The 20,962-nt window shown below is 44.3% G+C and overlaps 1 protein-coding gene across 1 annotated transcript in view; it reads left to right on the top strand.

Moving 5' to 3' along the window:
- The window catches only part of SNX2 (sorting nexin 2), a 41,934-nt gene extending 32,593 nt beyond the window's left edge, over window positions 1–9,341 (top strand). The window contains exons 11-15 of the mRNA XM_004586362.4: window positions 957–1,162; window positions 5,629–5,772; window positions 6,808–6,888; window positions 7,000–7,071; window positions 9,248–9,341. Of these exons, the coding sequence (XP_004586419.1) occupies window positions 957–1,162; window positions 5,629–5,772; window positions 6,808–6,888; window positions 7,000–7,071; window positions 9,248–9,298 (554 nt within the window). The 3' untranslated portion in view covers window positions 9,299–9,341. The remainder of the gene's footprint in view (window positions 1–956; window positions 1,163–5,628; window positions 5,773–6,807; window positions 6,889–6,999; window positions 7,072–9,247) is intronic.
- Window positions 9,342–20,962: the final 11,621 nt, after the last annotated feature.

Below are 20,962 nucleotides of genomic sequence, written 5' to 3'. Positions count from 1 at the left end.
AAAACCAGCGGATTCAAAAGGTGATACTTAAATATTTTCTTAAATGTAGTTGTCTTGTAACGCTATTTCTTGGAAAGCCGTTTAAGGCATTTTCTTTGTTTTCAAACCATGGTGTTTCAAAATCATGGTGTTGGTAAAAATTCATCCAAAAAAGATGAATGCTTTATTTCTAAAGAAGCAAAAACATTTAGTATCAGTTTTCCAAAATATTTGACAAGTTAGTATGTGGCATTACTGGCAATAAGTTTCATTAAGGTTATTAACAGAAGCCTGCTAATGCATTTACCCTGAAAGTGGTTTGGAGCAGCTTGTGCCACTGGTATTCTGCATGTCTTAAGGAGGGAGTGAACTCTGGGTGTTTTGTAGAGCTTTATAATCTAATGAGAACAACAGAGCAGATTCTGGGCTATATGCAGTATCAGCCTCTGGCCAGCTGCTTTCTCTGTGAAATATCTAAAACGGTCATGCGCAAAATGTGACAAATTCTGCTGTCCTACTAAGCCTTGTTGCAGAACAGAGAAAACCAGGCTGAGATCTGTGTACTTTGCTTTTCTTCGGCTGACAGTGTTTTCATTAGCAGTCCCATGGCTTTCCCTGCCAAACATTTAAGGCCCAAGAACATAGTGTCTAAATCAGCTCTGAGTGTCCAGAGCACGTCTCCTATGAAAAACATGTTGTCTTTTTAAGAAATGTATAGAGAAAGGAGGAATCTCTTTGTTGGAGAGAAAGGCCCAGAGTATTACGTTAGTCCTCTAGGTATGGTTCATCCCCTGGGAATACAGTGGTTCTTCTAGTTTCCAGTAGAGCTTGTGGCATTTATGCCCCCAGGCATTTTCGCGATTAATTGTCTCATATTTATTATGAATAGATAACATTTTAAGAGAAAGTTGAAAAATGAGTGGGGCATTTTAAAATTTGGCTAGTGAATACTGAAAGTGAATGCTTTGCTATTTCAGAACTTTCGGCCAACACAGCTGCGTTTGCTAAAAGTGCCGCCATGTTGGGTAATTCTGAGGATCACACCGCTTTGTCGAGGGCTCTGTCCCAGCTGGCCGAGGTGGAGGAGAAGATCGACCAGTTACACCAGGAGCAGGCGTGCGCCGACTTCTACATGCTCTCAGAACTGCTCAGCGACTACATCCGCCTGGTGGCCGCGGTGAAGGCAAGCCCCCTTTGCATGCTTCTCCCTGGAGTGCTTGGCTTTCAGCAGTCTGCTTTCCTATTAGGCATGTATTTAAATGCATAGAAGTGTGTAAGTCCTGTACTAACACATATCAAATAGCTTCAAGACAAGCATTTTCTTGTCTTAACATTTTCTTCCACTGTGACATTCGTTGCTATTACATACAGAATTCATGTTTTGATCTTGAAATCTGAGGAAAACTAAGATAGAAAGCAGTAAGAATTTTAGTGGATTTCTATATACAGATTTTCAATAAACTGAGGACATTTGTTGGCTTATTCTGGCCCTGTCACAAACTACCAGACACAGTAGAACTGTGTGGGAAGCAGCAGCGATGTTGCCAGGGATGTGTGTTTTGGTGCCTGAGTGTGTCTGGGTTGTGATCAGACCTGTGTGTACTCAGTGTGCAGTCACTGGCAGAGACAGACCATAAAGCGTGCTATCTCAGGGTAGTGTCTAAATAGTCTAACTTATGCGTAATTGGGAGGATAATCCAAATGAAAACTAGAATCTACAAATGCCTCCAAAATTCACACAGGTAAACTGAATTGAGTGTTACTCAGAGAAGGGAGAACTGTTTACTGTTTACATTGAATTCAAACACTGCAACACTAATAGGTTTTTGTTCCTTGCTTTCCTATGCAGTTTCTTTCAGCTAATGTCTGTGATCAGTAGTTTTTATCTGCACTGAAAACTTTGATACATTGCGTATCTAATGATGATTCTGTCCTCAGGAGAACAGTGACGACAGAGTGGTTAACACTTGCTAAAGGTGTCTCCTTAGATTTGATTAAGTCAGATGCACATTTGCCTCTCTTTACTGACACTTCCTCTACCTGTGGTGATTACTGTTTTTCGGTTGTTTTTTCCCCAGTTAGACATGTTAATACAGGTAGCAGTCATCACTGTATGCTTTCTTACCTATCGGCAATTTATGATCTCCAGAAATCAGTTTACATTGAAAGATCCCTACTCTTTCCCCACTACTCTCAGCTGCCTTGCTAGCAGAAGAATGCTGCTGAACAACACTCCAAGGTGGTTGAAGGCTTTGTGGTATAACCCCGAAACTGGCTCTGCTTGCCTGACCCACAGAGAGCCAGTCACTGACATCAGGGTGGTGGAAGAACCTAGGGATTTGTCACAGAGCCAGGAGCTGGACAACCATCACTTAATTCCTAGGCTCCCCAAGGAGTTAGGGGTAAGGGTTCTTGTAGGTTGAGCTTGAGACTGAGAGATTTGATCAGCATGTGTCCAAATTCCTAGTTGGTGAGTGGAACGCATGACTGCCTTTGCTTGGTCAGTGAGGCCCTGCTGTTTGTGTTGACCATGTGGGCTGCAGTTGGTCTGGGGGTTACGGGTAACATCTCGCCCAGATCACTGCAGGACAACACTGGCTGTCAAGAATCTTGTCTATTAAAGAAGCAAATGATTCCTTGAGCCCAGTAATTAGAACCTTGTAGGGCTAGGCAGATCACTCCCGTAAGTTAGTGAATTCTTTGATAAGTGGCAGACGAGGACACCAACAGCTAAGGAAGTCAGACAGGAGGCTGGGTCCTGCTTTTATATTACATGGGTTTAATTTCAAGAGCTGATACAAGAAACTTAATTTCGGGGCTGAGGTTGTGGTGGGGCACGTTACAGCTCCACCTGCACTGAAGACATGCCATGTGGGTGCTGATCCCAAATGGGTGCTGGTTGGCGTCTTGGATGCTGCACTTGTAATCCCAACTTCCTGCTAGTGGCCTGGGAAAGTGGAGGGTGGCGCAGAGCCTTGGGCCCTGCACACATGTGGGAGACTCAGAAGCAGCTCCTGGCTCATGGATTCAGACCAGCTCAGCTCCAGCCACTGTAGCAGTTTGGGGGGTGAACCAGCAAATAGGTCTCTGTCTTTTTCTGTTCCGCTGCCTCTTCTCTTACTCCACCTTTCAAGTAAAATAAATAAATCTTTTAAAGAAGAAAAGGGAAACATCTAAAAAAGTGTAGCTCAAGAGCCTACATTGTGCGTGACACGTTATACTGCTGCCTGCAGTGCTGGCATCCAATATAGACACCAGTTCATGTCCTAGTGCTCCACTTCCAAGTCAGCTTCCTGCTGAGGTCCCTGGGAAAGCAGCAGAGAATGGCCCAAGTACCTGGGGCTCGTATCCATGTGATTGAAGCTCCTGGCTGTTGTGGCCATTTGGGGGAGTAAACCAGCATGTCTCCCCCTTTCCGTAGGTCTGCTTTGAAGTACATAAGTACATGTTTGAAAGGATAGCCCGGTAAAAGGATGTGTTGGGCTGTGTACCTGGTGAGAAGTACTTACCTGGGAAAGAGATCAGGAAGGGATGGATTGCCTGTGTTGATCCTTTGAAAAGTTTCCCTCCTACTGTGTAAACCATTTCCTGTATCTTATGTTCTATGAAATTACAGTTCTGTTCATGTTCCCCAGAATATTTTCCCCAGAGTAGTGGTACAAAAAAGATGTACCACTAAGTTTAACAGATGTTAGATACAGCATTCTTGTTTTGGAAATTCAGAGGTCATTCTAAAAGCTCAGAACTGTTGAGGGGTAAGAAGAAGTAAAGCCTGTAGTAGTTCAGAGTCTCCTACATTCACAGAAACAGTTAATGTCAATTTACATGTATTGTTGAAGCCACTTTGGGAAGTAGTAAATTAATGATTGTTTATTACAAGCATCCGCGAGGCCTGGTCAGATTATACCTTGCCGTGAAGGAGGCTCTTTGGGTTGGTTTTCTGCTGAGACCCAGACTAGGTCAGCTGCCCAAAGGAGCTGTGGAATTGCGGAGAGGATGATGGCTGGGCTTGTTGTGGATTTTAGTTTTCTTTGGTTCTTTGTTTTAAACAAATTCACTTGTAGTTTAAAAGGTCATACCTTTATGTGAAAAGTTCAGATAGCCTCCAAATGTAAATTTTGCTTCTGTAGAAAGAAGTGCTTTGTCCCTCTGGCCTCAGTCATAGACAACTGTTAAGATGTTTAAGTGTCTGCAGAATGAGCTCAGTGTCTTGACATGCTTAGGGAAGGGCTGAGTGGACTTCAGGACGCCGTTGTTAGAGATCTCTGCATGGGTCTTTTCTTCTTGTTGGTCTCAGACAGAAGCTGTGGATTTAGTGGTTTGTTCTGCTTGTTTCTTTCTATCTGTTTCTTCTTTTGCGATTCCACACTAGACAACACGGTCATAGGTACTTGACCTTTATCTTTTCTAATGCTGGTATTTTTTTCATTTTGTATCATGTTGCCTTTTCTTTCTTTCCTTTTTCCTTTCTCTCTCCTTTCTCTTTTTTTTCCCTCTCCCTTCCCCCGCCCTTCCATCCATCCATCCTTCCTTCCTTCCTTCTTGTCATTTTATTTCTCTGTCTCTCTCTTTCCTCCTTCCGTCCTTCTTTCGTTTCCATTTTTACTTGAAGTGCAGAATTTCCTTGATGGCCAGCTTTGGGCTGACCCCAGGCTATGGGCCAGGAGCTTCTTCTGGATCTTCCCCTGAGTTCAGGGACCCGCTGCTTGTTTCCCAGGTCACTAACAGGGAGCTGGGCTGGAAGTGAAGTGGCCAGAGCTTGAACCCGCACCTGTATGGGACACCGGCACCACAGGTGGAAGCTCAACTTGCTGTGCTGTGGGCGGCGCTGGCCCCACCTTTGCTTTTCAGTTGTTTTACCTTTTTTTTTTTTTTTTCAAAGATTTATTCATTTTTATTGGAAAGCCAGATATACAGAGGGGAGGAGAGACAGAGAGGAAGATCTTCCATCTCACTCCCCAAGTGAGCCGCAACGGCCAGTGCTGCGCCGATCCGAAGCTGGGAACCTGGAACCTCCTCCAGGTCTCCCATATGGGTGCAGGGTCCCAAAGCTTTGGGCCGTCCTCAGCTGCTTTCCCAGGCCACAAGCAGAGAGCTGGATGGGAAGTGGAGCTGCCGGGATTAGAACCGGCGCCCATATGGGATCCCGGGGTGTTCAAGGCGAGGACTTTAGCCGCTAGGCCACGCCGCCGGGCCCTGTTTTACCTTTTTTAACCTTAACTCTCTCCCACCAGATTGTTACTTTGGTTCCTAATGTGAGTTTTTTTTCCTGGTTTTGTTTGTTTTTTGATATTGTTTAGTAGGAAAACCTCGAAAGTTCACATAAGAAACGTATTTTCGCATTAAAGATGTTTTTTACAAAGCATTGCCTTATTAGGACCACATTTAACCCTAAGACATAGTGAAAACTGCCTTGTGCGAGATTTTTTATTCTTAGCTCTCATTTGCATTGTCAGGGTTGTTTGTTTTAAGCTAGCTAAAATGAAAATTCATTTTACTTAATATCAACATGCTTATTTTCACTATTCAGTATGTTAAAATGGTATTTCAATATTCACTTTTGTTGTTTCCAGCATTACAGGATTCTTAGAGTAATGCAAGTGTTTTACAGTCACTTGTATGTGATGACATTTTATCATTCACTTGTAGGGTGTGTTTGACCATCGAATGAAGTGCTGGCAAAAATGGGAAGATGCTCAGATTACTTTGCTCAAAAAACGTGAAACTGAGGCCAAAATGATGGTTGCTAACAAACCTGATAAAATACAACAAGCTAAAAATGAAATAAGAGAGGTGATTACTAAATGCTTTATCAAATTTTTCATAAGTTTTTTTCTGAGCCATTCAGTATTTAGCTTCTTTTCCATGCTTTAATGAACTGTATTAGACTTATCTTAACATTTTAATCCTCATTGAAATGTGCAAACCCTTCTGTTACCTCCCCATGACCCTGACAGGGATAGAAGAAGCATCCGAGGAACAAATCTAAAATTAACCCCGTGGTCATCAGTGCTCGTTGTACTTAGATGGCGGATTTGGTTGCAAATGAGTATATATTTATATCTGAAAGAGTCTTAGAACTAGACTTAACCTAAGCTCAGCTGGCTGGGTCACATTTCCCCGTAGATACATACTGTATATAGTACTGTGGTACATCGGTGTAAGTTTATTATAATTTATACACTTTTTTTGCCATGCTTCAATAAGGAAATTGAAGAGGTAGGACAATCTTTACATTACTAAAAATAACTGTAGCTGCTCTGGGAGGAGTATTTACCCAGTGTTTTGGTTCTACAGTGGGAAAAATATCACCTCTTTGCTTAAACCGTCAAACCTTCAGTTATTTTGGCCACTGATTAAAATATTTTATTCCGTTGGTACTGAACTTAGCCACAAAACTTGTGTTTTTTCCTCAACAGGCCACAATTAGCTTTGTTTTTACCTTAGTCATTCATTTTACCATTGCAGAAGTATTTTTTAAAATATATGTCATATAATTTTTAAAAATACGTTTATTTCCATATAAATTGTGATGAACATGTGTTCTTAGTAATGTTGCTACATTCTAAAATAATGAACTATATAAAAAAGAAAACTACACTGATTTGTTTTGGTGAACTTTATACTCAAAGTCTTTCCTCATAATTGTTGTGTTTCAGCAAGTACTGGGATTTGCAGTAATTCTGTTTGAAATACTAATGAAAATTAGGCCATCATGAATTTCTAGTACTGGAAAGTGAGCTACAAGTCTGAATGATTCTAATTAGACTTTGTATTGAGCTTTTCTAGAACCAAGATTAAAATGTTTCTTCCTTTTGTTTGCATTAGTGGGAAGCAAAAGTTCAACAAGGAGAAAGAGATTTTGAACAGATCTCTAAAACAATTCGAAAAGAAGTAGGAAGATTTGAGGCATGTATTACAATTTTGCTGTTTTCTTAACATGATATTTTGTTGTAATTTTGTGATAAAATTGAGGTTTTTTGCTAATGAAGTGTTTTGTCATATTTTGCACTCCAACAGAAAGAACGAGTAAAGGATTTTAAAGCTGTTATCATCAAGTACTTAGAATCATTAGTACAAACACAGCAGCAGGTAAAGCTAAGTTTTTATCATAAGTCACAAATTGTGAGAAATCGGTTTTGGTGTTCTATTCTACTTTAAATACAGTGACAAATGAGCTTTTAAACTCAGTGAAGAATAAAAAATTTAGGGAAACTAGTGAAGGCAGAGGACAAAATACGAGTTGAAGTGTTTGGAAATGGTTTCAAATCCTTTTTGCCTTTTTTCAGCTTTAACCATTGCAGTTTTAGGTCATGTGAAATCTCAGACAACTTTTCTCTTTTTCTGTGTTGCTTCCTGGTTGATCACATATTTGAGTAGATTTTCTAAGAGAGTTGTTCTCTTCTGTATTAGTGCTCAAATGAAAAGCACAGTTTAATTTTTTTAAGTCACTGTTTTTATTTTGTTTGAGGTTGTTGGTGGTTGATTATTCCAAATGGTATTTGTGTTCCTAACTAGAGAAAAATCTTTTAATGATCCAATCATAAACATCAATGAAGTAGAATGTTTCTTTTCTGTTTTTTTTTAAACCTTTCTTTTTTTGAGATTTTTTTTTTTTTATTGGAAAGTCACCTATACAGACAGGAGGAGAGACAGAGAAGATCCGTCCGATGATTCACTCCCCAAATAGCTGCAGCGGCCGGAGCTGAGCCGATCCGAAACAGAAGCCAGGAGCCTCCTTCGATTCTCCCACGCAGGTGCAGGGTCCCAAAGCTTCAAGCCTTCCTCAACTGCTTTCCCAGGCCACAAGCAGGGAGCTGGATGGGAAGTGGAGCATCCAGGATTAGAACAGATTCCCTTATGGGATCTGGATCCCGGCACATGCAAGGCGAGAACTTTAGCTGCTTGGCTTTGACACTGGGCCCCATTTCTACTACTTTTTTATGGGAATTTGAGTGACAGATCAAATCATTTAATTTCTACAATAGGATAATTTTTCCCTCCAATTGTAAATATGTGAGTGTAGAACCTTGTCCATGTAAAATATGGTAGGTTTTGCTTTTTAGATGTGTTCATATTATGTTCAAGTTATATTTAAAGATTTATTTGTAAGGCAAAGGGCCATAAAAAGGGGAGACACAAAGAGGTCCATCTGTTGGTTTGCTGCCTAACAGCCTGTGCCTGCCAGCGCTAGGACAGGCTGGAGTCAGGGTCCTGGACGTCAGCCGGGTCTCTCAGGTGCCGGTGCGGGCCCGGGTGCTTGGGTCACCCTCCCCTGCTTTCCCAGGCACATCGCAGGAGGTGGACAGCAAGCAGGACAGCTGCCCCTCAGGTCTGTGCTTGCCGGGGGACCTCGTGGCTCAAGAGGCAGCTTAACCCGTGGCAGCACAGTGCTGCCCCAGCGTTTTCTTTCCTTTCTGCGTATATCCTGTCCTTGGCTAGCCATGCCATAAAGGCTGAATTCCTCTTAAATAGGAGATGAATATCACTTTATGTTGGAGGAACATTATTTAAGTTAATATTTTTAGTGTAGAATTATCTATTTCTAGTGGGTGTTTTTCATCTACTTCAAAGCAGAGTGACAGAGATGGGGAATCTTGTTTGAGGACGGGTTTGGCAACTACCACTCAGTATCTTATATGGGAGTGCAAGTTCAAGTCCCGCTGCTTCCAGTTCAGCTCCCTGCTAATGCGCCTTGGAATGCAGCTGGAGGACGGCCTGAGTGCTGCACCCACGTGGCAGGCTTCGGGGGAGCTGAGGACTCAGCCTGGCCCAGCTGGAGGACGGCCTGAGTGCTGCACCCACGTGGCAGGCTTCGGGGGCGCTGAGGACTCAGCCTGGCCCAGCTGGAGGACGGCCTGAGTGCTGCAGCCACGCGGCAGGCTTCGGGGGGGGGCTGAGGACTCAGCCTGGCCCAGCTGGAAACAGCGCAGCTGGTGGGTCTGAGCTAGCAGACCACGGAGCTCTCCATGTCTGCCACTTGCTTGCTCTCGCTAACTCTGCCTTTCAAATAAATAAAGCAAATGTTTACCAAAAAGAATAGTGTATGAATATGACAGGTTTCCGATAAGGAGGTTAAAATCTTTTTTAGAACCTGGTGCTCACCTTGAATGATTATTCTGTGCTAATACAAAGTGTTTTAGAAAACAGACTAAGTTTTAATCATTGTCACTTAACACTAGATTGTTCTAAATGGTATATAAGAAATATGTATACATATGACAGAAAATATCATCAGAACGTGTTGTCTTTTTCTTGCCATTCACAGCTGATAAAATACTGGGAGGCATTCCTGCCTGAAGCCAAAGCCATTGCCTAGCAGGAAGCCGCTGCCTGCTGAGACCAGCTTGGACGTGCGCTCCAGTGACCGAAATCATTTAAAACCATCTAAATAAGCCACTCTATATTTTATTAATGACATGTGGTTTTTTATATATATACTCTGACATTTTACTACAAGCTGCATGTCCTGACCCTCTGAGTGAAGTGGACTGTGGCATGACATTCCGCAATACTTTGCTGAATTGAACACTATTGTGTCTTAAATACTTGCACTGAAAAGTGCCCTGCAAGGCAAGAACATTTTACAATATTTTTTCTTTACAGTATGTTCTGTAGCAAGTTTACCCTCTTTCTGAAGTGAATTATCAATGCATTGATTACTGTTCACTTATACATTCCTGTACAGAAATTATGATTTTGTGATTATGATAATAAAATGCTATTCCTTGTGAAATATTAGTAAGAAGTTATTTGGGTATGTAACTATGTTAGGGATCTGTTCATAGCGTGTTTACTTGGTAAGAGCGTGTCTTCTGGGTTTGTGTATGTGATACTGTGAGTCCTCAGTTACTGTGACTGACAGGAAAAGCCAAACTCGTACATTTTACGTGAGCTAAGAAGCTTAACTTTTCTCACAAAATCATCAAAAACCAAAGAACATTTATCTCTTGATTGTCTTGGATAAACAAAAGAGTAATTGTCTGTTTTTATGCATGCCTGTTTGAAGTGCCGGTTTAAGAATTCAAGGGGAGGAGAATATCTGTGTGCTTGTATTGCGGATCTCACAGACTTTGCTTGTCTTCTGCTGTTATCTCCACAACTCAAGACTTTGTGTGCACTTACTTTTTCCCTTTTGTTTTTTGTTTTTTAAGCTAGACGTAGATACACAGGTCATAATAGAGCAGGATTGGCATGCTGTGATTTGATGAATTACTAAGGATAGCACAAAACAAATTGGAGGTAAAATGAAATCTGGTCAGTGTGTGGTACCTTTCTCACCTGCTTTGTCTTTTGTTTAGATAGGTGTAATCTAATCCTTGATGGTAGTGAAAATGTTATGACAGTTATTTTCATCTTTTCAAACATATTCTCAGACGCCTGCCTCTTTGAGCTCGCCACCGTGCCTGCCCTCCGGAGGAAGGGAGGCCTGTGTATTTGAATCCCCTCAGCTCCAGGATGTCATCCCTGGGCAGAGTTCTGCTGTGTGTATTACGGCAACTCAAGTCTAGCAGAGGTGTTCCTCGGACGGGCGCTCCTGGAACCCAGCCAGATGCCTGGCTCCTAGTGAGCTGATTGAAGACCCAGTGGATTCAACAGGGAGGAAAAAGCCCAGAACTCGCAACTTGGAGCGCAGTGTTCTGTTATTTCCCGGGAAAATAGCTTGAAGGAATAACTCGCAGTGCAGTATGTCTAATGTCCTGTTAACATAGCCTAGCAAAAACATGGCCTACCCATGAACAGTTTTAGTGAAATGTGCTGCTGTTAATGACTTGCAGAGGTGTAGTTTATGTGTCGAATAGTAACTCATTCAAGCCAGAATCTTCAGTCATCTTTGGCCCAGTCATTAGAATATTCAGCATCTCTGAGTAAAATAATAAAGATAAGTAAAATAGTGGATCAGACTCCATTCTGGGCTCCCTTTACTAGCATTTATTAGAAGCTAAGGAATGTGCTGGAAATTTCAAGTAAATTGCATGAGCCTCTGATACCTAGCAACATTTTAACAGTTTAATTGTTTTGTCAATCTTCATGCCACTTATTCTTTTCTAAAGTGTTCCCATTTCAAGTAAGTTACACGATAGCATTAATAGTGTTGAAAGTATAGTTTTTGAGTTGTATAAGTCTCATTTAAATATTTAGTTGAATCAGATAACAGTAAAGGACTATCATAGCATATGCTGGGACAGTGTGAACTCTGAACATACACGTGTGTTCAGTCTTTTTTTTCTTAAAGCACACAAGAGCTTGATTGATTTGAAAGGCAGAGTGAGAGACTGTGAGAGAGCTTCCATTTGCTGGTCCACCCTGCAAGTGTCTGCAGCAGCCAGAGCCAGTCCGTTTCAAGCTGGGAGCTAGGAATTTCATTTGTGTTTCCCATGTGGTTGCCAGAAGCCCACGTAAGTGCTGAGCTGTTCCATTGCGCACTCTGTAGCTCCCAGATGCATCCAGGCTGCTGGATTGGAAGCAGTTGCTGTAATTCAAGACACAGGTGTCCCAGGCAGCAGCCCTAACACTCTGCATGCACCCTAATGCCCACCTGAGGGGCATATGGTGACAGTGCTCAGACAGGTACGTAAACTGGATTCCAGAAGTACCCTTCTACTTGAAAACCTGTATTTAAAATACCAGTATTCTCATGGAAAACCAAGTTCTATTCAAAGGCTGCTTTTTGTTAGTGTTGCAAAGCAAGACAAAACTTATCAATATGGGTAAAATTCTGATTTCTAAAAGAGTAAGTTTTGGCTTTTTGTATTTACTGTTCTCAAGTATTATTGTATACATATATGTTTACAATCTCAAGATACCCTCATTTACTGTTGCAACCAGGATTTCTTGTTTTGATTGTCCAATTCTAGTAAAGTGTTCTCAGTTCATTGTACAGTTTGTTTCCTAAGTAGTTTTTAATAACAAGACAAGTAAAATGTAACAGGAGCCACACATATATGATAGTTAATATTCTAAAAACTAACATTTAGCGCACTAGCTCCCAGACGTTTTCACATTGCTGACTGTATTAAGATGATTGAAATGGCATTTTCAATGTTCGGAATCACGTGTATCCTAGTGTGGCTAGTTCTTGTGCTGACAGCATGGGTTTAGACTGTGCCTGAGGGGGGAAAACAAAGCAGAGTGAATATGGCAGTTGGTGAGAGTTTAATAGTCAGGGTCACAGTGAGGAACTCGGAGCTGCACAGTGGGGTCCTTCCCCTCCCGCCCCGGCGACTCGGTGCCTTCTGTACACGTGGCCGCGTGTGGCAGCAGAAGACTCCCAGGCGCTCACCTGCGTGGCCATTCTTCCTTGATGCGTGACAAGCTTTCCATGATTGCTGTTCCCATCATTAGCATCTAGAATTCGCAGAAGTCTTTGGGGACACAAAAACTTCAAACTGGCTTCAGAAGCTGCTGACATATTGAAAAATCTAGGAAACAGAAATAGTAGCTTTTCATCTAATGTACGTTAAGAAATTAGATATACTCATTTTTCTTGTCGCCTACTTTTTCTTTAAGATTTATTTGTTTTTATTTGGAAAAAGATTTACAGAGAGATGAGACAAGAGAGAAAAAGCTTCCATCTGCTAGGTCACTCAAGTGGCTGCAACAGCTAAACCTGAGCCAATCTGAAGCCAGGAACCAGGAGACTGGAGCCTCTTTCGGGGTTCTCAGGCAGGTGCAGGGCAGCACGGCCCTGGGCCATAAGCAGAGAGCTGGATTGGAAATAGAGCAGCTGCAGGATGAACTGGCACCCGTATGGGATGCTGGCATTTGCAGGTGGAGGATTAGCCAGTTGAGCCATTGTACCAGTTCCTTGTCACATACTTTTTTAAAATTCTCTAAAAACTCAGTATTTTTAGGTATTTTTCCTAAGTGGGTGAAATGGACATTCAGATGATTTCGGTGAGGCTACCCATTTGTTAATACACAAATCATTATTTTTCTACTGAGGCCAGTTAATGAGACAGCCATTTTAAGGGAGACCTTTAAAAGTATTATTTTGCATTTATAAATGTGATTGTATATATAAAGCCAGACAAAACTTAAAGCCATTTAAACAATAAATTGCCTTGCTGCTACTTAGTCAAGTCTCGAGTTATCTTGATTTCAACTTGTCTTGGGTTTCCTGGGCTTAATATCACATGTCTCACTGGAAGTGTATACACTTAGTCTCAATTTCAGCTGAAAATGTTTTCCAGTCTCCTGTAACCCCAAGTGTTTCTGTCTTTGGAGTTACAGTACAGGGGTCATTTTGCCAATGCCAACTTGAGTTGATTCTCTATCTGCCATTCTCATTGCCACTGTGTCCCAAGGTCAAGAACATGTGACCATATACCAGAACCATCTTAGATCGCCAGTAAATTTTTTCTTTTCTTTTTTTTCTTCTTTTTTTAGTCTTTACTTGCTGTCTTGGCAGTCCTGCTCCGCTGCTAAATTGATCTTCCTAAAGCACTCACACCATGGGACACAGCTCAGAAATCTTAAGCAGCCTCTCTCGGTGTGACCAGGTGGCTACTAAGCAAGCAGGAACGCAGGGTAATAGCAGCCACACCGCACAGACCCCCACCCACTGCCAGTGCAGCGTGGCTGTCGGCGCTGCGTGTCCATTCCCCATCAGGTGCCTGTGCCTCGGATTGACGGGGCTTCAGCCCCTTGTGGAGGTCCCCACTGTTGGGATCCCCGGATTAGGGCCCCATTCCCTACCCTATAAAAGGACAACCCCACCCTCAGCAGGGGCAGCTGCTCTGTCTTAATGAGAGGAAGTCACCCGCCTGTACATCTGAGTGTGGTATTATCTATAAATACATCACCCCTTCCTGCACATGTGTCTTCTCTGCTCTGGTAAGAGCTTGGAATAAACCCAGCTGCAGGTCCCCTTCCCTGCCCCGTCTGCTCCCTGGGGAACAGCAGGTGCCCTGGAGTCTGCTCTCACACTGCTTTGCCTATCTGGAGTCTCACCCTCTACCTTCGCTCACCTCTTACTCAAACGAAGCCGCTCTCGCATGACCTGTCCTTGGTCACGTGCTCTTAGGAACAGCCCTGAGGCATCGTTAACAGTGTTAACATGTAATGTCCACGTTTTCACGAACATGCTTTCAAGTCCTGTAGCTAGAAAGGAGGACCCTTGCTCCTTGCTCCTTCTAGAAAGGAGGACCCTTGCTCCTTGCTCCTTCTAGATGGTGCTGTCGGATGTCCGTCTTGCTGGATCCTTGTCTGACCTTGTGGCCTTCAGCAGTGGGTGTTTCCTGAAGAAAGTTCTTAGCTTTGCTATTTTTCTGATGCTGATTAGCAATGTGGGCATCCAGCGCACTGGTTTGGATCCTGGCTGAAGAACCTACAGCTTGACTGAGTAAGTTACTTTGCTTTACAGCTGTTTCCTTTGTTACAACAGGGAAAGTGCCCCGATAGGAGTCTGGTAACAGTAGCAGGTACTTAATGTTTGCTATGATTAATGTTACTGGATACTTCAGTGTCTCAGAGCAAAGCTCTTATATTTCAGCTATTTGATCTATCCTACATGGCTTCTTTGAAGTCTCCCTGCTTACCTACCCCAAAAAGTCTCTCCCAGAACATTCTGCCACCAGAGATGTACCATGGGAGCCTGTAGAGCGACGGTCACAAGTGGGGGAGAGGTCTTGGCTGTTGGATCAGTGTCCATCCAGGCAGCAATGCCCAGGCTCGGGGATGCCCTGCTGTCGTTAAGCGAGGGCTGTCAGTACGTGGCAGGGGATGGAGACAGAGGGAGCGTGAATCAGACTAAGGGAGCTCGTTGGCAGTGCAGAGTGAGAGGGCCCTGAGCACAGCCTCAGGATGTGAGGCCTTGGACCGCAGCAGATGGAGAGGAGAGAGAAAGACCCCTAGTGTGCAGGTTTGATTCTCAATGCATTCATCTGGAGGCCAAGAAGCACGAGGCTACGAGACTGAGATGGAAGGGCCTGAGAGAAGTGGGGCCATTTCTCTGAACAAGAGTGATTAGGGGAGACCAAAGAACAGGACTGGTAGCTAGTAGGGACGACTAAGACTACTACCGGGGACTGGTGCTCACGTGAGTTTAGAATTACAGATTTACAAGGAAGCAGACCAGAGAAAGAGGACCCTCAACTTCCTTCATCCATGGCAAGACCCCAGGGAGGTGGCGGCAGGTGGTGGGGGGCATATGGGAAAGAGGGGCTTTTGAGTTACAGAGGCAGAAGATTAAGGTTACTTGGAGAGAAATGGAGAGAGAGGTGACAGGTGTCAACTGGAGGATTTAAGTGGTAAGGTGAAGGGACAGAACATGAAAATGGCCAAGGAAGGGAACCAACCTTCTGAAATTATGACACTGCTTTTTGGCATGTTGGCACTTAAAATATAGATAGATTAGATTAGATTAGATTAGATATATACTTACCTGGCAGGGGAGATACCATGATCAAGATTAGATTAGATATAGATCTATCTATATATATATACCTCCCAGTGCAGTAGCCTAGCAGCTAAGGTCCTCTCCTTGCATGCACCAGGATCCCATATGGTCACCGGTTCTAATCCTAGCAACCCTGCTTCCCATTCAGCTCTCTTCTTATGGCCTGGGAAAGCAGTTGAGCACAGCCCAGTGCCTTGGGACCCCGCACCCACATGGGAGACCCCGAAGAGGCGCCTGTCTCCTGACTTTGGATCGGCACAGCTCTACCATAGCAGCCCCTTGGGGAGTGAACCATTGGACGGAAGACCTTCCTCTCTCTCCTCTCAGTATATCTGACTTTCCAATAAAAATGAATAAATCTTAAGAAAAAGAAAAAAAATAGCTCCTGTGTGGCATGCACCTGCTCAGGCCTTCTGGTAATGCCCTTGGAGTTCTTTCTGTGCCTTCCTGGGATTGGCTTTGGATTTGCTGTGTCATGGAGGTGTCTGCCTGTCAGAACCTGCAAATCTGCATCTCCTGATGAGGCCTCTCATCCAGCATGTAGGCACGTGGTCTGCAGATCACCCAGGGTCGTCAAGCCTAAGCCCAGTGTAGTGCTTCTGTGCCCAGCAGCGCCCAGGGCAGACTGCACTCTGAGCTGTTTATTCACTTACCTGTTTCTGTCTGTCCCTGCCTCTCAATCTCTCTCTCTTCTTCCTCCTTCCCTTTCTTGTTTGTATTTCAGAGTGAATGAGCAGGTTTTTTTATTGTGCCATCTGTCTAAACTTCCGCTGTAATTATCTTAAAATTTTTGTTTAAATCGGTATTCAGTATTTGCATTCCTATGCCTATACCAATATTGTTTACAGCTGTGAAATGCAGTATACTTAGTCATGGTTTTCTTTTAAAGAACTAAATTTTCTTTTTATGGAGCAGTTTTTTTTTTTAAGTTCTCATCGTTTGGTCCAGTCTTAAGACAGTCCACCATGAAGGCGGCTGCAGAAGGTGTCAATGTCACTGTCTTTTTAAAAAATTATTATTTATTGCAAAGTCAGATATACAGAGAGGAGGAGAGACAGAGAGGAAAATCTTCCATCCGATGATTCACTCCCCAAGTGACCGCAACGGCCGGTGCTGTGCCAATGTGAAGCCAGGAACCAGGAGCTCTTTCAGGTCTCCCACGCGGGTGCAGGATCCCAATTCATTGGGCTGTCTTCGACTGCTTTCCCAGGCCACAAGCAAGGAGCTGGATGAGAAGTGGAGCTGCCGGGATTAGAACCGGTGCCCATATGGGATCCTGGTGCATTCAAGGCGAGGACTTTAACTGCCATGCTATCTCGCCGGCCCTATGGAGCAGTTTTCAATCACAAGGAAACTGGTGAAGGAACAGGTAATTCCCTTGTTTCGTCGGTCCGACCGCACTTATTAGCATCTCATCTGAGCATAGAACATTTGCAATGAATGAATCAATGTGGAGCCATGGTTTTTAGTGCTTTATTTATGTTAAAGATTTGTTTTTTTAAAAGACTTATTTATTTTGTTACAAAGTCAGATATACAGAGAGGAGGAGAGACAGAGAGGAAGATCTTCTGTCCGATGATTCACTCCCCAAGTGAGCCGCAATGGCCGGTGCGCGCCGATCTGAAGCCGGGAACCAGGAACTTCCTCCAGGTCTCCCAGGCGGGTGCAGGGTCCCAATGCATTGGGCCGTCCTCGACTGCTTTCCCAGGCCACAAGCAGGGAGCTGGATGGGAAGTGGAGCTGCCGGGATTAGAACCGGTGCCCATATGGGATCCTGGTGCGTTCAAGGCGAGGACTTTAACCGCTAGGCCACGCCGCCGGGCCCTGTGTTAAAGATTTATATGCTTAACTGAAAGGCAAGGGGCAGAGAGGGAGAGATGAGCAGGTATGTTATGTGTACTGATTCACTCCCCACGTGGCCTTAACAGTGTGGTCAGGCCTGAGCCCCTCCTCAGGTGGGGTGCTGGTGCCGCAGGCTGCGCTTTAACATTCTGTGTCGCAGCACCATGAACGGTGCTCTGTGCTTTGTTAGATTCCCTCAGCTTCTCTCCAGTGTCCTTTCCTCTCCAGGATGCTCCCTCCAGGACCCATCGGTATCCCTCTGATCCTCTCCGTAAGGACATTTCTCCCCTGCCGCCTTCTCCATGAACTTCCTCTTTTCCCCCAGGTAGAATAAGACTTCATTTTTTTTCCCTTTCATGAAGTGGGTGCCCCATTACACTGCTGCTTGTTTGTGTGTCCCAGCACGTTTTCCTACAAGGACACTCATGGATTACATGGCCACTCTAGGTGTCTTCCTTGGAGCCACCTCTGGGTCCCCTGTGCTCTGGGCTGCTGCTGCCTGGGTCTTGTTATCCTGTGACTTCCAGCCCTCAACTCCGGAACTGCATGTCCTAGTCCACTGGGGTGCCACCGCATGTCCTGGGGCTGGTGCCTTTTTCTGTCCTGGTGTGTGGTGTGAGTGAAATGTCATCTCCAGTCGTGTGGCTTGAAAGCCTCATGCACTGGGGCCATTGCCTCTCCTGCCTGCACCACCACAGAGAAGCCCGAGGATCCCCCTTGTTCTTCCCTGGGCTGTGTCTCCTGTTTTCTGTACCCCATGTTTACTTGTGTTGATTCAGTCCTTTGTTTGGGGAATGTACACACTGTGCTCCTGAGAATGGGTAGGATTTTGGTTTGGATTATGGTTTGGGTGCCTCCCTCAAGTCCCATGTAGTAGAGGTGTGGCCCCCAAAGTCTTGTACTAATGGCTCACAGTGCGTGCTGATGGATTAAGGGTAGAGATGGGATCTAATTATGATATCTAGGAGGTGGGTCTGGGGAAGCTCCCTGCCCACGTCGCTTGCTGAGGACTCGTCGGGCCCCTGTCCCTCCCCCTTACCGTGCGGTTGCTGTGTGTTCACTGTGCTGACTGCCAGCGCACTTCTTCCTGAAGATTAACTCACTAAATTAAGGCAAGGGTCAGGCCTGCCCAGCAGGACTCTGGAATGTGCAACTCAGAACTCGAAGATCACCCCTGGAGCTGACATTGTCCTGCTAGGCCCTGTTTTGAGATGTTCCACAGCAACGGGAAGTCCCGGTTAAACAGCAGAGCCGCTCATCCACCCACAGACTCAGGCAGATCAGAGCACACTTGGCTGTCAACATTTTCCAAACCACACGCCGGCATTCTATCACAACGAGTTCAAGGAAGTCTGCAAGCACCATGGGTGCCGTGCTCAAGGATCCAAGCTGCATTCCTGCTTTCCCAGGCACGTAAGCAGAGCGCAGCATCAGAAGTGGAGCATCCAGCATTACAGGTGGCATCTAAACCCATGGTGCCACACACCAGCCCTCCTCTGTCTCTCTGGAATTGAAATTATTCGGATGCTGAAGGTTCGGAACAGATAGTTGGTGCCTGTTCTTCATCTAGATTATTTTGATCTACTTTCTTGGAGTTATTTTTCTGGTTTTGTTGTTGTGGTTTTTTTTTATTACTCCTATTTTTTACATTTATTTTTAAATATTTTGTTGATTTCAGATCTCACCTGCTGGTTCACCCCCCAGGTGCCTGCAGTGGCCCAGGCTGCGTCAGGCCTGAAGCCAGGATGTGGGATGCTCTCCGGGTCTCCCGCATGCCTGGTCAGCTCCCTTACTCCTTCAGCAGCCCCAGGGTCTGCGTTAGAGCGAATCAAGTCAGGAACCCCGGGCCAAGAGTTGAACCCAGGTCACCTGATGGGGATGTCGGGCGTCTTACCCACCAACCTGAACATCTATTCCCGGTTGTTCCTTTTCTTGATAACTTCCTGTTTTTGTTTCATAGATACAGTGTCTTCTTGTGTCTATGAGAAAGTATTAACACGAACTTAACTTGCTTTTTTCCCCCCAGAACCTGTTTGTTTTTTTCCAAATTATTTTTGAAAGAAAAAATAATTTGTTGGACTCTCTTCCATGTTAGATGCTTTCCTAAGATATTTGCTAACTTTTGGCTGTCTCAAGATTCACGGTGGAAATTGAAAGCAGGTTGGATGCCCCAAGTGCTCAACGGAGACCGAGCAGGCCACATGCAGAGAACTTGGAATGTTGCTATCTCAGAGTTTTCCCTAGAAAAAATAGTCTCTTCTCTAGAGAATATTTTCCTGTTTCCCACTAGCAGGTAAAGCCAGTGGATGTGATACAGCTTTTACAGGATTTCTGTATTCATTGTACATTCCGACCCTAATGTCTTCTATGTAAAATTATTCATGACTTCAGCCAGGCCAGTCAACTTCTGATGCAAACACTCTCTTTTAACTAAGGCAGAGGGAATATCTTTTAGATTTCTCCAGAAATAGAGACTGGAATGAGAGATCCTGTTGATTCTTAATTTTGAGCCAGTCCTTATTTCAGCCAACCGTTCTTCCTTCAGGAAGTACCCGTGGGTCAGGGCTGTGAAACTTTTTGACATTTCCATTGTGCACACTGGGCCACTTTGCAGTTTTCCCGCTGCAGGTGGGAAAGGAGGATTTCTTGTTCCTTCTCAGCCGTGTGCTTTCCAGCTCACAGAAATGCTTTCCTATTATTGTGGGTTAAGAAACAAGCATTTCTTGCAGTCCCCTTGGGGCTGGATGGAGGGTCCAGTTGTTATATGTGTCCAGTTCACAGTCCTCACCCAGAAATCTCCCCATAGGTATTTTTACCTGCAGCATTGTACAGGTGTCCCAACATAATTTACCCAACTACCACTGAGAAGTTGCTTCCAGATTTTTCTCACGATAAAAATTATGCAATATTGTTGTCCATACCTTTCCTTCCCTGTGTATATGAAGCTGTTGCACTTAAAACAATTGCTACTATTTCCTATCACTGGTACCCATTTCCCCACATCCTTACCAGCATTGGGGGGAAGCTTTTGGCCAATCTGACAACCTCCTTGTTGTCATTTGTACCTCCTTGCTGCTCGACATCTGCTGCTCAGGCCATTGTGGTCATGAGGGTCCCTGCAGCTTGCTGACCTGATCTAAGCTTCGTAGCCCTGAAATTCCAGAAGTGGACCAAATCTCCTGAGGCCAGCAGATAAGGGTCACGGTGCTCCAGGCTCTGAGCCATTGTTGGGTCTCTCCCTCTGGGGGGAAGCTAGGTTCCCTGTCCTCAGGACATCTGAGGAGTCTTGTGGGGAGATCTAGGGGGCCCCACGTTCAGCCTCCTGCCAGTAACCACATTCCCTTGCCTTGTGAGTAACGCACCTTGAAAGGGGACCTTGTCCTCAGGGGAGAGCTGGCCTAGCTGCAGCTAAGCAGACTTGGACTTGGGACCCACAGATGCTTCTCTGGATGGTCTTCAGTGTTTCAAGCAGTTGCGTTTGGGATCATTTCTTACGTACTGAGATACTTCTGTATAGATAACTTAAACCAACTTTTTTCTCCTATCTGCATTTTTCAGGCAGTTACATGTTCAGATTGTGTCTATTTTCCTGTTGGGATATTAGAAAACAATAATATTTATTTTAAAAATATAAAATGTATATGTCTTGTTATTCCTGTTGCAAATGTTTTCTCATTATTGAATGGTTTTCAAACTTTATGCTCATTAACTTAAACTTCTTGTGTAGTCTAAAATATAATA

This window comes from Ochotona princeps, chromosome 19 (assembly GCF_030435755.1).
Source record: "Ochotona princeps isolate mOchPri1 chromosome 19, mOchPri1.hap1, whole genome shotgun sequence".
Classification (NCBI taxonomy): Eukaryota; Metazoa; Chordata; class Mammalia; order Lagomorpha; family Ochotonidae; genus Ochotona; species Ochotona princeps.
Note: the sequence above shows the minus strand (reverse complement) of the source record. Positions and strands in the feature narration are given on the sequence as shown.